General features: G+C 43.2%; 1 protein-coding gene across 2 annotated transcripts in view; it reads left to right on the top strand.

Annotated features, from left to right (window-relative positions):
• DLGAP1 (DLG associated protein 1) overlaps positions 1-15,807 on the top strand; it is a 678,150-nt gene that overhangs the window by 445,309 nt on the left and 217,034 nt on the right. For both annotated transcript variants that reach the window (XM_070361550.1, XM_070361551.1), the window contains one exon: positions 6,235-6,449. In XM_070361550.1, the coding sequence (XP_070217651.1) occupies positions 6,235-6,449 (215 nt within the window). The remainder of the gene's footprint in view (positions 1-6,234; positions 6,450-15,807) is intronic.

Genomic DNA, 15,807 nt, shown 5'->3' with positions numbered 1-15,807 from the left:
CTTTAAATTCACCTCTGTCTTAGGTTTATGCGTTTTCCTCCCCATTCTCTACAGTCCAGAACTGCTCACAGAATGGCCCCAGCTTCCCCTGGTATATTTCAGGATACATGCTCTATTTCAGCTGTCCCGGCTTTCTAAGTGTCTGCATTCCTTTTGTGGCTCTCAGATTTCCCCAAATCTCACGCATTTCCATCACCCCAAACCGCACCATCCAACTTCCCATCCTGAGATAATCCACTCTCGAGGAGTCACTCGCACATGGCTTCATCTCCCAGCCATCGTCTTCCAGCCCATCGCTGGCACAGAATGTCTGACTCTGTCTACATTGAGTTAGACTCTATGACAGCAGCTCAGCCAAACCCCATGCACATTGGAAGGGCCTATTAAAGTAAGCCTTTCCATGTCTACAATAGTATTTCTTACAGCTTTAATTTCAAGGCATGTAATTCTTTGTTTATGATTTTTTTTTTCCTCCAGAGAGAGTTTAAAACTCTCGGAAGTTGTTGTCTTATCTGAAATGTGTTCTTCAGATGATCATAAAATGACAACTGGGGGCTTTCCAGGTGGCTCAGTGGTAAAGAATCGCAGGAGATGTGGGTTCGATCCCTGGGTCAGGAAGATCCCCTAGAGGAGAAAATGGCAACCCCTTCTAGTATTCTTGCCTGGAAAATCCCATGGACAGAGGAGCCTGGTGGGCTACAGTCCATGGGGCCACAGAGAGTCAGACATGACTGAAGCACACAGGCGCACAGAATGACAACTGTTCCTCCCAAAGCAGCCAAGATCTAAATATAGAGGGGAAAAAAAAAATCTCTGGACTGTGTACAGCAGACCCCTCCTTGGGCACGGTGTCTCTCTGAATGAACTACAACCCCTCTGGACTTCAGTTTCTTTATTTCATAAGCTGAGATTATAATACTTACTCTCCTTATCCTTCAAGGCTTATAATGTCATGAGTTATAATGTTCAAAGTTAAAATGGTCATGAGACTGTGTAAACTTATGTTTTTTTGCAAAAGCATGACATAAATGAATGCTAATTGTTATTAATCTGATCACTATGAAATATGAATATTACATCCTATCATCACTAACTCAGAATACACCCATTCTTATTCTTATTTTGTACATATTCTTTAAAGGGCTGTTGGATTGCTTTCTGAGCTCCATATTTTTTCACATTTTAGCATCTTTGATATTGGAATGTATCATGTAATCTATAGAGTGTCAGTTTAATTGGTGGTATTTCTTTCTTTCTTAGTGATACAGAAAATATTGAGGAGCTTGCACTGGTATCTTGGATTCAGTAAACCTGGGCATTTGGAGCTTAGGGGAAAGTGGAGGAAGGGTAAAAGTGGAAGTACCTTGTCTATTCAGAATGGAGATTCTATTAACCAAGGGGGGATGAGATAACCACTACCCCCCCCAAAAAAAAAATCAGCCAAGAGTTTGAGACATTCAGAAAGAAGAAATTACCAAAAAAAAAAGAAAGAAGAAATTACCTTGAATGATACCACTTTGTGGGAGGAGATTTTCTAAGGACCTCTAGGTTATTATACTTGAGCTCACAGGTCTCCTGGAACTAGTAACACACTATTTCAACTGAGTTTTGGGAAGCCTAAAAAAAAAAATTGGCAGTGTCACAGGAATGGTCCACTTCCAAAGATCTTAGAAGAGAGATAAATATGTTTTTGAGATGGTAGGCCAATTTAGGAGAGATAATTTTTACTATAGGAGATATATATATAATACAATAATATGTTATATAATTTTCATATATGTGAGATTTTAAAAATAATTTTCTCTTGTTGCATTACGAAGGCCCATCATTCAGTGCCCATGACACTATTTCAACTTAGAAAGCATCTTTATTCTGTACTTAGATGATGACAGCAGCTAGGTATGGTCATTCCTTGTCAGAGATAGGTCCTCTGTCCTCCTGAACCATGACATGTGGTTTAAGGTATAGTCTGGCTATCTCTAAAACAGAAAAATTGCACTAATCCTCATTTTGTTCTCTCAAAAATAAAGTTCTCCATTGCAGTTTTGTGCTTAAACATTTGCATTTAAAAACAAATAATCCTCCTTCTCTCTAACCCATAACTATTGTTAAACTCTTAACTTTTATCAGGAGAAGGGCATGGCAACCCACTCCAGAATTCTTGCCTGGAGAATCCCATGGACGAGGAACCTGGTGGGCTATAGTGCATGGGGTCGCAAAGAGTCGGACATGATGGAAGCAACTTAGCATGCATGCATGCACCACTTATTGCAATTTCTTTTAACATTTGCTGGATCTAACTGCCCCGCCAAGCTCGTGCAGGCAATCAGGACGTCTGGCTTGCCTGTCATCAACACGTGTCCAGGCCACTCCTGTGTCTTCTCCAGTTTCCCTTTGTTATTAATACAAAGACTTCCATTTTGTACACCATGAGGACCAGTAATAGGAAGACCTTCTCAGACAGCTGCAAAGTTAGTTTTTTTCCATGGATTTACCTGAAGCTTTTCTCTCCGTGCAAGTGACGCGGAAGGACACAGGAGCCTTGACTAGATCACAATGTAGCTGAAGCACCCCATAGTTCATGCTCTGGGCCCCCGGACAAACTAGTGTGTAACCAACCACTGCCTCTCTTTTGCCTCTGAGTTTAAGAGACTCATAATAAAAGCAGTGGCTCAACTGTAGCAACTTTACAGGCCCTGATTGTTCAGCAACAGTATTTCTCTTCTCCAAAGTCTTGATGTTCAGATTTCCTTACATTTTTCCTGGAGCTAGTTTCTATATTAGTTTACATGTATTGTAATAATTGTAAAATTGCAATAACTTACTGTAGGTTTTCTCTCAGTGTATGAATAATGTATTGATTTTTTAAATCCATCCCATGCAGATCACTTCCATAAACTTCTTTAGGTGTTCTCATTTGAAAAATATGTTTAATTGAAATATATATACATTAAATACTTCCCAGCTGGTTCTCTTAGCAACAATTGTAGCCTGTTTCTAGTATAAGACCAAGTTTCTACTATAAACTAATTTTGGGAAAAAAACTACCTAAAGAAAAATTTGCCATGTTTTGTTTCATAAGCAATATGAGCTAATGAGGTGTCATTGGTCTCTAACATATTTCAGGGAGCCATGCTTACAAGCTGTGCATCAGTGCTGAGAAACTGCAAGTGTCGGCTGCATCCTCTATGACCCTCAGCTGTACCAACTTAATTTATAAAATGTAATTACTGAGCCAACAATGAGGTACTGAATATGATCGTATCTCTGCAGTGACTCACCTGCCAATGGAAGGAAAACAAGACTGTTCTCAACGTTTATAATTTCCCTAAGAAGCCTCCCTGTTGCCATGGTGATGTTGATGCTTTTTAGCTCAAAAAAGCAAGAACTCTACATTGTTACTACCATAATTGATAAATGGCAAATGGATCAGGCATGATGGATGATGAAGGTGTCATGGGACTATAGTTGTTCAGTTCTGTAGGTACCATGAGATCAGAGACAGAAAGGCAGCGTCAGATACGGTCTTGGCAAGACATAGGAGCTGTCGGGCTGGAACGCTTCCCCTTTGTAGCTGAGATTTTGGGCAAGTTACCTAACCTCATTTTCCTCATTTGTAAAATGGGGATAATAGTCGTAATACCCTTAGTTGTGTGGATCAAATGAGTTAACACTTATAAAGCATTTAGAATAGAGCCTGCACACAGGACGCATGACTTCAGTTTGTTAAAAGAAGCTGCATAACAAAGCTTAACCAAACTTCGCTGGTAGTTCTCAGCATTAGAACCTACAAATCACTGTTTTCAGGTCCAGGAATGGTAGCATCTCTTCAGTCTGATGTTTCTAGATATTGCAAGCTTTCAAAACAGTTAAATGTACGAGTTAAGGAGGAAAGAACAGTGCTTTTTTCCCAGTGGAATGTCTATTCTCAGTTCCTAGAAACTATGACTTAGAAATCTATGTCTACTCTGTACATACGTGTCATTGTAGACAATTTCATTAACACATTGTAGACAATTTTACTAATTTTAATAACACAAAATTATTAACACAACTTTATTAGATTTAAAATCCATGTTATGAATCATAAATTTTAGATTAAGTAAACTCTGATCTTTGAATTAAACCAAAAATGCTTTGAATTCCAGTGCTGCCATTTCTTAGCTGTGTGTTTTCGGGCAGATTTCTTAAGTCCTCTGAGCTTCTGCTTCCCATTTGAGAAATTCAAAAAAATAGAGTTTTCGTGTTGATGAGATAAGATCCTATAAGCAAACTGCATAGCATACTTAAATGTTAATAATGAAACACGGCATTATTTAACGGATAATCAGTAAATATTGGGTTGGCCAATAAGTTCATTTGTTAAGATGTTATGGAAAACACCAGATGAACTTTTGGCCAATCCGGCAGTTAGCATGAAAATATTAAATACTTTTTTACCTTCTCATTGCCAACGTAGCCACTTCTAGGAGCCCTTCCTGGATCCTCCTTCTCCATCACCATTATATAACTCCCGTTTGCAGTGTCTCCTTAGCTCATACTCCATTTACGGGGCCACATCTGAGGCTTGGTAACACATTGACTTGGAACTGTTCCCAAACTTTTGTCTGCTTTGTCTTATCTCCATTATCAGCATGTTGAGGGCAAGAGGCAGCCTCCTTGTTTTCTGGTCTCTTTTAATCAAGCCCTGTGCCCTGTTCTGTGCACAGTTCATAGGTTGTTCATTATATCTTAATGGATAAAAAGAGTAGCCATTGTTACATACTTTTTTATTTAACAAATGGAGGAGGAATGAGATCCTAGTGTGGATCCACACTGAACTGTGCTGTGTTGTGCTTAGTCACTCAATCGTGTCCGACTCTTTGCAACTCCCTGGACTGTAGCCCGCCAGGCTCCTCTGTCCATGGAATTCTCCAGGCAAGAATACTGGAGTGGGTAGCCATTCCCTTCTCCAGGGGATCTTCCCGAACCCAGGAATCAATCACAAGTCTCCTGCATTGCAGGTGGATTCTTTTACCCATCTGATCTACCAGGGAAGCCCTAAGAACTAAAAATAAGGTCAGAAACAAGCCTTTCTGGCATAGGATGGTGCCCTGATGAACTCAAAGGAAATGATTGCTTTGGGTGGGCCAAAAAGTTCATTCGGTTTTAAGTAAAAATAAAAAGACATATTTTTCATTTTCACCCAGAACTTTATTGAACAACATATTCACTAACTGAAGAAACTCTTCTGGCCAACCCAATAGAAAGACAAATGAGCCATGTACTGAGAACATTATCTTGTGGGTTCCTCACAATTAGGGACTTGGAGCAGGATCCAACAAAGCAAGAGGAAAAGAACAGCTAAGTAGTGGCTAAATCGGGTAAGTAGGGTAACCAGAAGGCCAGAAGGGGAAAAACTCTTTAAGAGGTGGTATGTGTGTGGGTATGTGGGGGTGTGTGTGTGTGTGTGTGTGTGTGTGTGTAGAGGCCAAGAAAAATTAAAATTAAGAAAATGCCATGAAGCTATCATGAGGAGACCATTGGAAACCTTCAAAAAGTGTGTCAAGCAACCTATAGAGGCTAAATCCAAATTAAGAGGATTCAGAAAGAATCGGTGATTGGGAAGTGAACATAGCTGGTGTAGACCAGTGGTTTGGGAGGAAGCAAGATTGGATACAAGATGCTAGAGTTGGAAGACGCAGGAAAGATGTCAACAAAACAGAAACATTCTTGAATTTCCAATGACAAATGAAAACAAATCATTGAAAAGCTCAAATAAAACCACTCTCTAGTGGCATCTGTATATGCCTATTATTTTCAGCATGAGAAGACTGAGAAGTGAATCTGATGGCTCTAATTTTCCCTAGTACACAGGTTCTTTCAAAGATTGAGACATGTATTTGCATGTATTGAAAATATTTGCAGACTAATTATGGTAAAATATTATTGTTGAAAGTTAATGTCTAAAGTTTTCAATAATTACTGGCATTACCCATATTCAAGGTCAGGAAAGAAAAGAAGAAGATAAATGATTTTTTAATATTTATGTGTATTTATTTATTTGGCTGCACTGGGTCTTAGTTGTGGCATGGAGGATCTGTAGCTGTGGCATGTGGGATCTAGCTCCCTGACCAGGGATCAAACCCAGGCCCCCTACCTTTGGGAGCAAGCAGCCTTAGCCACTGTACCACCAGGGAAGCCCCGAAGGTAGACTTTTATACAGAATGAACTCTCTGTTTTGTATGTGCATAGGTCCCTCAGGATGAATGGACAGGGTACACCCCTAGAGGTAAAGATGATGAAATCCCCTGCCGAAGAATGCGGAGCGGCAGCTACATCAAGGCCATGGGAGATGAAGACAGCGGTGACTCGGACACCAGCCCCAAGCCTTCTCCCAAAGTGGCTGCGCGAAGGGAAAGCTATCTCAAGGCGACTCAGCCATCCCTCACAGAACTCACCACTCTCAAGTAAGTGTTTCCAATACTCTACTTCCGGTACCCCACTTCCTTGTTTTATCCCTTATGATCCAATCGTACAACTTCTAGAGTAAGTGTGGCAAACAACATCCCACAGGTGGGGCAGCATGGTATATTGAATAGTCTATTGGTGCTGACCTTGGGTCTGACATACATCCCAGTGCCTTCAAAGACATGGCATCCAGGAGTGTTTTGCATAAAGCATAAGCTGAACCACCAGCCTCCAAAAAGAGTTTACAACAATCCAGAATGGCTTCTAAAGAGAATTAGGAGTTCTCATCAAGGAGGGTGTCTGTGTATTCCCACTCTTGGTTGGTTGTTTAGCCATCAAATCTGCAGGGCAATGCTTCCTTAAAAAACTCTTGAATTTTTCAGACGACTGAGTGATAAAATAGTGTAGATCAATGGTCCCTAGTGGTTTATCTGTTTGTTTAAAGTAAATGCTGACTTCCTTCTGAGGCCACTGGGAGAATCAAATGACAGATACTGAAAACACTTGGTAAACTGTTATACACAATTATCTTGTAAAAATAAAAAAGGCTTGAAAACAAATGAATATATTCCTAGTGATCAGGATGGATGATCAAATATACTTCCTAGTCATTGGTTCCTTTGGGCTCACAGATAAGTTTGAAAGCATGCGAAGCAGTTAACACGACCATTGAAGAGAACACTTCTCCAGTTCTGAAGGGAATAGCTAGCTAGTGCTGGTTTGTTACAGCCACTCCCCTCCTCCCCACAGAACTAGGAAGAAGGGATTCCCCAGATGAACAGAGGGAAATACGTTCATGTTCAGGGTGGATGACAGTATGAAGCATGGCTGCATTGGTATTTTTAACCCGCTAATATGTACCTGCCAGACCGAGTTCCCAGCCTCCAGGTGGGCTAGCGATGCTCGGTGGAATTCAGAAGGAACAGGGAGCTTTCAGAGAACCGTGGCTTCAGAGGCAAGGCTTGAAGCGGGAGGGTGAAGAGTCTAAGCCAGCATAGATGCAGCCAAAGGGGTGGGGGGGGCAAGTGTGAGATGACAATTCAACTCAACAACTACAGGTAAAGCGACTCCAGGAAGCTACTGATCGAGGCACTGTAGAATAGAGGGATTGTGTATTGGTGAGGTAGCACTTCTTATACCTCCTTGGAGTTGTAACAAAGGCTTCACAGTCATCTTTATTTTATATTTGGTCATGCTGCACGGCACGTGGGATCTTAATTTCCCAGCCAGGAATGGAACCCGTGCCTCCTATAGTGCATGCTCAGAGCTTAGGAAAGTCCCCACAATCATTTTACCTAACATTTGAACCCCCTTGGACATGGTGTACAGAGAAAATAGGAAAGTGTGTGAGAAGGTTATAATGACCTTAAGAAAGGTTTCAACAGAGTGCTGCCAGAGTTCTTGGGAAGAAGAAATAACAGCCAACAGGGAGAGGTTAAATTTGAGAGGAAGACTGAAAATAATGGAAACTTTCTTCTACTCTTCTCCACCATTAGATTGTAAGTTCTATCCTACTAGAAACCCTGACTACTGATACATCCCAATGCTTAGCACATAGTAGGTGGCCAGCAATCATAATAATGATGTAATAATGATGTAATAACTAACGAATATGAACGCGCTTCCCAGGTGGCGCTAGTGGTAAAGAATCCACCTGCCAATGCAGGAGACAAAAGAGACACAAATTGGATCAGTGGGTTGGGAAGATCCCCTGGAGTAGGAAATGGCACCCCACTGCAGTATGCTTGCCTGGAAAATTCCGTGGACAGAGGAGCCTACAGTCCACGGGGCCACAATGAGTTGGACATGACTGAACAACTGAGTGTGTCCGCGTGCGCGTGCACACACACACACACACACAGCTAACGTGAAAGGGGCACTGATCATTGCGAGGCACTGTTCTAAGTGTTTCACATATGCTGTCTTTTCCAATCTTCACAATTACTCTTGAGGTAGGATATATAACCATCCATGTAAAACCGACAACAAAATTGAGACACAGAACAGTTAGATAACTTTCCCACAGTAGCCCTCTAGAAGCAACAGAGCTGTGGTTTTGAATCCAGATCATCTCACCTCAGAGCCTGTGCTCCTGAGCAACATGCTGTCGTAAGTCTTTTTTGAATGAACAGATGCAAAAGGAGATGGCATTCCTGGGGTATATTGTGAGGAATGGCTTCTGCTGCTGCTGCTAACTCGCTTCAGTTGTGTCCGACTCTGTGCGACCCCATAGACGGCAGCCCACTAGGCTCCTCTGTCCCTGGGATTCTCTAGGCAAGAACACTGGAGTGGATTGCCATTTCTTTCTCCAATGCATGAAAGTGAAAAGTGAAAGTGAAGTCGCTAAGTCGTGCCCAACTCTTAGCAACCCCATGGACTGCAGCCCACCAGGCTTCTCCGTCCATGGGATTTTCCAGGCAAGAGTACTGGAGTGGGGTGCCATTGCCTTCTCTGGGGGAATGGCTTCACGGTACCATTATTTTTACTGTTCACCATGTATACCCAGCTCTCCTTTTCTGGGCACGTGGCAATGTTGCACTTCTCTGCCTCTTTGAAATCAGTGTGGTCGTGTACATGGCTTTAGCGATGAAATTTGAACAGAAGTGCTGTGTATCACTTCCAGGAAGTGTGGCCCTACTCCCTGGGTCCACTTTTCTGATTCAAGGACCTTAGGAGCACCGATTGACCCTTCTGTCTTTCTGGGTATCTGAGTGAATGCAATGGACAGAGCCTCCTGCCAGCTCATGGTATGGACAAAAGAAACAGGTCCAAGAAATGAAGTTGTGAGCAAGAAGTAAACTTGGGCGATTTGCGATTGTTTATCAACAGAGCCAAACTTGGCCTATCCTAACTTATAAGTAAATTGGTACTAGGAATGGGGTACTCATGTAACAACAAAATAAACTAAAACATATGACTGATTATAGGATTTGGTAGCAGGAAGCAAGGTAATTATCAGAGGCTGGTACATACTGATCCATGTTATGCAGTGGTGAGTCATTTGGTAAATTGTTTTCTAGAACGTGGAAGGTGGATGAGGTAACAAATGAACTCTAACTCTAGGGAAAGTTGTTGCAAAACATATTGTTAACAGAATGTGTCAGTTGCTCTTGGCAGCCTTCAACAGTGTTCCATGCTTTTAAATAGACTCGGAAAAGAATTGGTTATGATACAAGTAGTAATGAAAGAGAATAAGAAGAGTCTAGACATTTGTGGGTCTGGAAAATCCCATGGACTGAGGAGCCTGGTAGGCTGCAGTCCCTGGGGTCGCTGAGTCAGACACGACTGAGCGACTTCACTTTCACTTTTCACTTTCATGCATTGGAGGAGGAAATGGCAACCCACTCCAGTGTTCTTGCCTGGAGGATCCCAGGGACGGAGGAGCCTGGCGGGCTGCTATCTATGGGGTCACACAGAGTCGGACACGACTGAAGTGAATTAGCAGCAGCAGCAGACATTTGTGGACTTGTGTGACTGGAAGAAGCAATTGATCCCAATCCAGTTTTTAAAAGGTAAATCTGAGAAAGCACTTGAATGAAGAAAATAGGATGAAAACTACCCCGTGTGGCAATGTTCAAATCAAGAACATGGCCCCAGACTTCCCTGGTGGTCGAGTGGTTAAGAATCTGCCTGCCAATGCAAGGGACATGGGTCCAGGAAGATTCCACATTCTCTGGGGCGACTAAGCCCATGCATCACAACTACTGATCCCGAGTTCTTGAGCCCGTGCTCCACAAGAGAAGCCCCTGCAGTGAGAAGCCCACACACTGCATTTATTTAGAGAGTAACCCCCATGAACCACAACTCGAGAAAGCCCAGGTGCCGTGACGAAGACCCAGTTCAACGAAAAGTAAATAAATATATATTTTTTAAGTTAAAAATAAAAAAAGGACATGACTCCCTTCCTTCATTATTCATGCTTTGAGTGGAATCGGATGATTTAGAATGAGGATAAAATTAAGTAAATATTTTTAACTAGATGAAAATGCTTCAGAGAAGAGCAGTTGATAGGTTGGTAAGCTGAGAGTACATAAGATAGAGAGGCATGAGGGTAAGAAGGCAAACAAACAGGACAGCGATGGTCATTGCATCTCCAAGGGGTCTACGAGTACGATGCCTGCTACACGGAACTCACTGGAACCAGCAGGTAAGAAGTTGAGTGTGTGGCTTCCCTAGTAGTTCAGTGGTGAAGAATCCACCTGCCAGTGCAGGAGACAGAGTTTCTACCCCTGATATGGGAAGATCCCACATGCCACGGACAACTAAGCCTGTGCACCACAGCTACTGAGCCTACATGCCGCAGCTACTGAAGCCCGTGCCCTGCACCAGGAGAAGCCACCGCAATGAGAAGCCGCACACCACCACTAGGGAGCAGCCCCCGCTTGCTGCAACTAGAAAAAAAAAAAAGCCCACGCAGCAGCAAAGACCCAGAACAGCCAAAAAATAAATTTTTTAAATTATTTTTTAAAAAAAAGAAGTTGACTGTGATGATCTTAAGAGGACCTACTTCCCAAAGAATCACAATGAAAAGACACAGTAAAGAGAGACATCCTAAAATGTCTATTGGCTCCAAGGAGCCAATATTTCCTAATGTGTACTTTGGATGTGGTCATACAGAACAACAGAAATGGAGGACTCTCCCACGGAGCGGAACAACATGGACAAGGACCATGGGACCAGGGAAGTTGTTCCAGGGAGCGGAACCCAGGCTCCACAAAGCGGAAACCAGGACTCACATCAGCCAGAAAGAAAGTCAAAGTCACTCCATCATGTCCTACCCTGTGACCCCATGGACTATACAGTCCATGGAATTCTCTAGGCCAGAATACTCAAATGGGTAGCCATTCCCTTCTCCAGGGGATCTTCCCAACCCAAGGATCGAACCCAGGTCTCCCACATTGCAGGCAGACTCTTTACCAGCTAAGCCGAAAGGAAAGCCCAAGAATACTAGAGTGTGTAGCCTATCCCTTCTCCAGGGGATCTTCCCGACCCAAGAGTTGAACCGGGGTGTCCTGCATTGAAGGCAGATTCTTTACCAACTGAGCTATCAGGAAACATCAAACAATGCCTACTTAACTCTGAATCTCCTCAATCCTTTGGTCATTCGGTCCTTCTTCTCTTCACCCCAGGCCAAGCCTGAGTCAAGATACTCTCAAGGCCCTTCCTCTTTCAGCTGCACATCAGCCTGTTTGCACTTGCAGGTCAGAACTCACTTCACTGCAGCCTCTGGCACCTCCCTCAATCTGCTCTGCATTCTCCCAGTGTGCTTTGAGTGGCTCCTTTTCCTGGGCACCCAGTTGGATTTCCTTTTCTCCTCCATTTGGACCCACTGTCGTATCTTTTGCTCACCTCAGCAATCTTGGTGAAGTCCATTATTCCAATCAGCTCTTTATTCTTTCTGCTTTCAACTCTGGGCCTCACATCTTCGCTCTGACAGCTAGTTGATGTGTAACCATGGACGAGTTACTGAATCTTCCTAGGACAGAGATTCCTCATTTGTGAAATGGGGAAAGCCTCATGTATGGAGTTGCAGCGATAAAACAAAGCTAATGTGAGCCCTCGATCAGGCACTTAGAACCTAATTAAAATGGAAATCTCTCTCCTGTGTTTTACACTTTCCATTCCTTCTAAAAAGCATCTAAATTCCCTTTCATTCCTTCAGCTCCCTTAAAGATACATAGTTCCTTCCTCTCTGAGGCTGTGATCATCGCAGGGACAGTGCAGGATCCAAACTGCCTTTTCTAAAGAGCAGTTCTATAGCAAGAGACGAGGACAGGGTACAGACTACAAGACTCACACGCCCATCTCATTTGGAGGAGGGTATTCACACCCCAAATACAAACCTACTTTTTTTTCAAGCTGGGTGTGATGACAGGGGCTAAATATAATAGGCAATTTCTTGTACTGGTTTTGTCTATTTTTAGATGCTCATTGATGTTTATTGTGAGAGAAGGCAATGGCACCCCACTCCAGTACTCTTGCCTGGAAAATCCCATGGACGGAGGAGCCTGGTAGGCTGCAGTCCATGGGGTCACTAAGAGTCAGACACGACTGAGCAACTTCACTCTTACTGTAATAATGAAAAGTTGGAAACAACTTAAATACATACCAGCAGGGGAAGGCAATGGCAACCCACTCAAGTACTCTTACCTGGAAAATCCCATGGATGCAGGAGCCTGGTAGGCTGCAGTCCATGGGGTCGAGAAGAGTCAGACAGGACTGAGCGACTTCACTTTCACTTTTCACTTTCATGCATTGGAGAAGGAAATGGCAACCCACTCCAGTGTTCTTGCCTGGAGAATCCCAGGGACGGCAGAGCCTGGTGGGCTGCCATCTATGGGGTCGCACAGTCAGACACGACTGAAGCGACTTAGCAGCAGCAGGGGAAGGGATAAATAACTGTGGCAGATTCATAAAATGCGTTATCAAATGGTGCCAGAGGTGGGGCTGGTGGTAAAGAACCTGCCTGCCAGTGTAGGAGATATAAGAGACCTGGGTTCGATTCCTGGGTCAGGAACATCCTCTGAAGAAGGAAATGGCAACCCTCTGCAGTATTCTTGCCTGGGAAATCCCATGGACAGAGGAGCCTGGAGGGCTACAGCCCGTAGGACCACAAAGAGTCAGACACAACTGAAGCAACTCAGCACGCACATACACCAATATGGGTAAATGCCAAATGCAGAATGAAAGACATATACTTTCTAACAGTTAAAAGCACACAAAATAATACTAGCTACTATTTGTCTTTTAAACAAGCTTTGTTTTTTTCTTGAAGAAGGTTGGAAAGTATTTAAATAATTTGTCTATGAGTAAATGAAAGAGTTTCTGTTTTTAACTTTTTCCACTTCTTACTTTTTAGGGAGTTGCAGGTAGTTGATAGGATAGAAGACAAAATAAGACAGTGTCATGGTCAGGGAGAGATGGGAAAGTATCCTGAGTTTGTCGATGAGGATATAAACTCACAAGTTTGTAGTGTTAGGTGATACTAGGCTGTTCACCCTCCCATTGGGAGAAGCATGTGCTGTTATATGTTAGCTACTGCGGGAGAGGGATGTCAAAGCATTTGGGCAAAAGAGACAGCAAAGGAAAACAGAGGCATTTCCCTCCTCTTAGGACTAAGAAGGGAAGATGTACGTGGCTGTGTTCTTCAATATGGTTCACATCCATAGGTTAAAAAAAAAAATCGCCCTGCTCCCCTCTTCATGGCCTGTGCCCCTCCTTTTTCTGGGAAGAGGAGGAACACGAGGAGCTGCAGGTGGGCAGGACGGCGTGCAGAATGTGAACACACAGCTGAGGACAGTCTGGCCAGAGGGGAAAAGAGAGAAAGGAGACTTCTACAGAAGAGAAGCAGAATGAGAGACTCCAGCGAGAGGCTACAGTCTGGGGCTCCTGATGCAGAAGGGACTCATTTTAAGTCCCCAGAATTAAAGCTGTAGGAGAGCAGCCCCATTTGTCTCTTCTCATATGACTTTGTTACCAACACTACCTTCTTTTGTCGTTAAACTGTGAACTGCCAGTGCTTGGTGCTTCCTCATAACCATACATATACATTAGCGCTGAAAGTTTCCTCAAGACCAAGGAGATAAGGGACAGCACCTTGTGCGATGGCCAGTCACCGAGAGGTGCGGCTAAAGCTCTGTTCAGGAGGATTCTGAGGCCCAGAACCCTGTACTCATCTGGAGGGGAGCTGGGATCCATTGGCTCCATCTCCTGCAATGCCGGGTCAGAAAGATCCCCTGGAGAAGGGGAATGCAACCCTCTCCAGTATTCTTGCCTGGAGAATTCTATGGACAGAAGAACCTGGTGGGCTACAGTCTATGGGGTCGCAGAGTTGGACACGACTGAGCAACTAACACTAACACAACTGGGATCCATTAATGCTGGGATCCACTGATGCTGGGATCCACTGATGCTGTTTGCAAGGGCCTGGGGTGGGTCTGAGAGGGAGCCATCTAAGTGGACCCTCCAAGTTAAGAGCACAAGTCTCTCATTTAATTTGGGGATGGGGGTGGGGATGGGGCTCAGAGACATCAAACCATTGCCAAAAGCCACAGAGATATTTTTTTTTTAAGTTTCAGGATTAGAACAAGAATTATGATTTCAAGGATTAATCATCCTGAAAATGAAAACTTATCTGCCCTCAAGGCATTTAGGATTGAAAATAAATCTTCCTGAAGTCTTCTGTTACTTTATCAATATTGCAGGAAGCTCTGGCAGGTCCTTTCCTGAGCCAGGCAAGCACAGACACCTGGGGCCCTTCTCACAGATTTTGGAAGAGTTTCAAAGTCTATATTATTAGAGACTGATTATTTTTCCAGGAGAAAATTTTTCTTAGTGCTTGGATGAAGGGATAAAGTACTACGAAGAGATTTTAAAGTGTTATTTGCTGAGGATTAATGGACATTAATTTGAATTTAACTTGAGAATCTTCTAAATGACAGCTCACTTACAGTAATTTTTTTAATGTTCTTCTTACAGTCTATTGAATAAAAGTCCAAGTGGGGATTTGGACATGGCTTTGACTAATCAGGGAGCAGACAGTTGTCTCCTTTCCAGAATAAATAGCATATTCTGGCCAATCCAACTAAAAGACTTAAATCCTTCATCAGAGCCAAGCTGAGGTGACCTGCTTGAGGGAATTCAGGCTGCCAAACCTGTGTCCTCCTTGCCTGAGATTTACTCTTAAACATTCAGAAGACCTTTTCAAAATTACTAATGTTCTTGGGTGATATGTCATTTCGAATCATTGTTAGTTAATAATGAAGAATATTGTAGCATCGACACATACACGCTGCCATGTGTAAAGCAGATAGCTAGTGGGAAACTGCTGTATAACACAGGGAGCCCGGCCTGGTGCTCTGGGGTGACCTAGAGGGTGAGCTAGGGGAGTGGATGGAGGCGCAAGAGGGAGGAGACACATGTATAACTAACCATGCCTGCTTTACACTGCCATACTGCAGAAACCAACACAACATTGTAAAGCAATTTTCCTCCAATTAAAAAATAAATTTTAAAAAATAGTGACGAAAGAAGGACAATCTAGCAGCGAGGGGAAGGGATTTTTTCACGATCTGTGGGAGAAGAGAAAGGAGTGAGAGAGGTGATGGTCCCCAGAGTGTAGCAACGAAACTAAAGAGTAATGAGAGATGCTTCTCCAGGAGCTTTGCAGCCTGAAGATGAAGCTCATTGTCTCAAGACTCTTTCTGACTCCAGAACATTCCACTGACCTTAGGCCTTACCTATCGGAAGACACAATCACTGACATTAAGTAGCTGATGAAAACCAGCCTCAGAAATAGGCCCTCAAGATGCCTTTGGAAAACAGAAAATGGAAAGGAAGAAAGAAAAACCGTGTACA

This window comes from Bos mutus, chromosome 24 (genome assembly GCF_027580195.1).
Source record: "Bos mutus isolate GX-2022 chromosome 24, NWIPB_WYAK_1.1, whole genome shotgun sequence".
Taxonomy (NCBI): domain Eukaryota; kingdom Metazoa; phylum Chordata; class Mammalia; order Artiodactyla; family Bovidae; genus Bos; species Bos mutus.
Note: the sequence above shows the minus strand (reverse complement) of the source record. Positions and strands in the feature narration are given on the sequence as shown.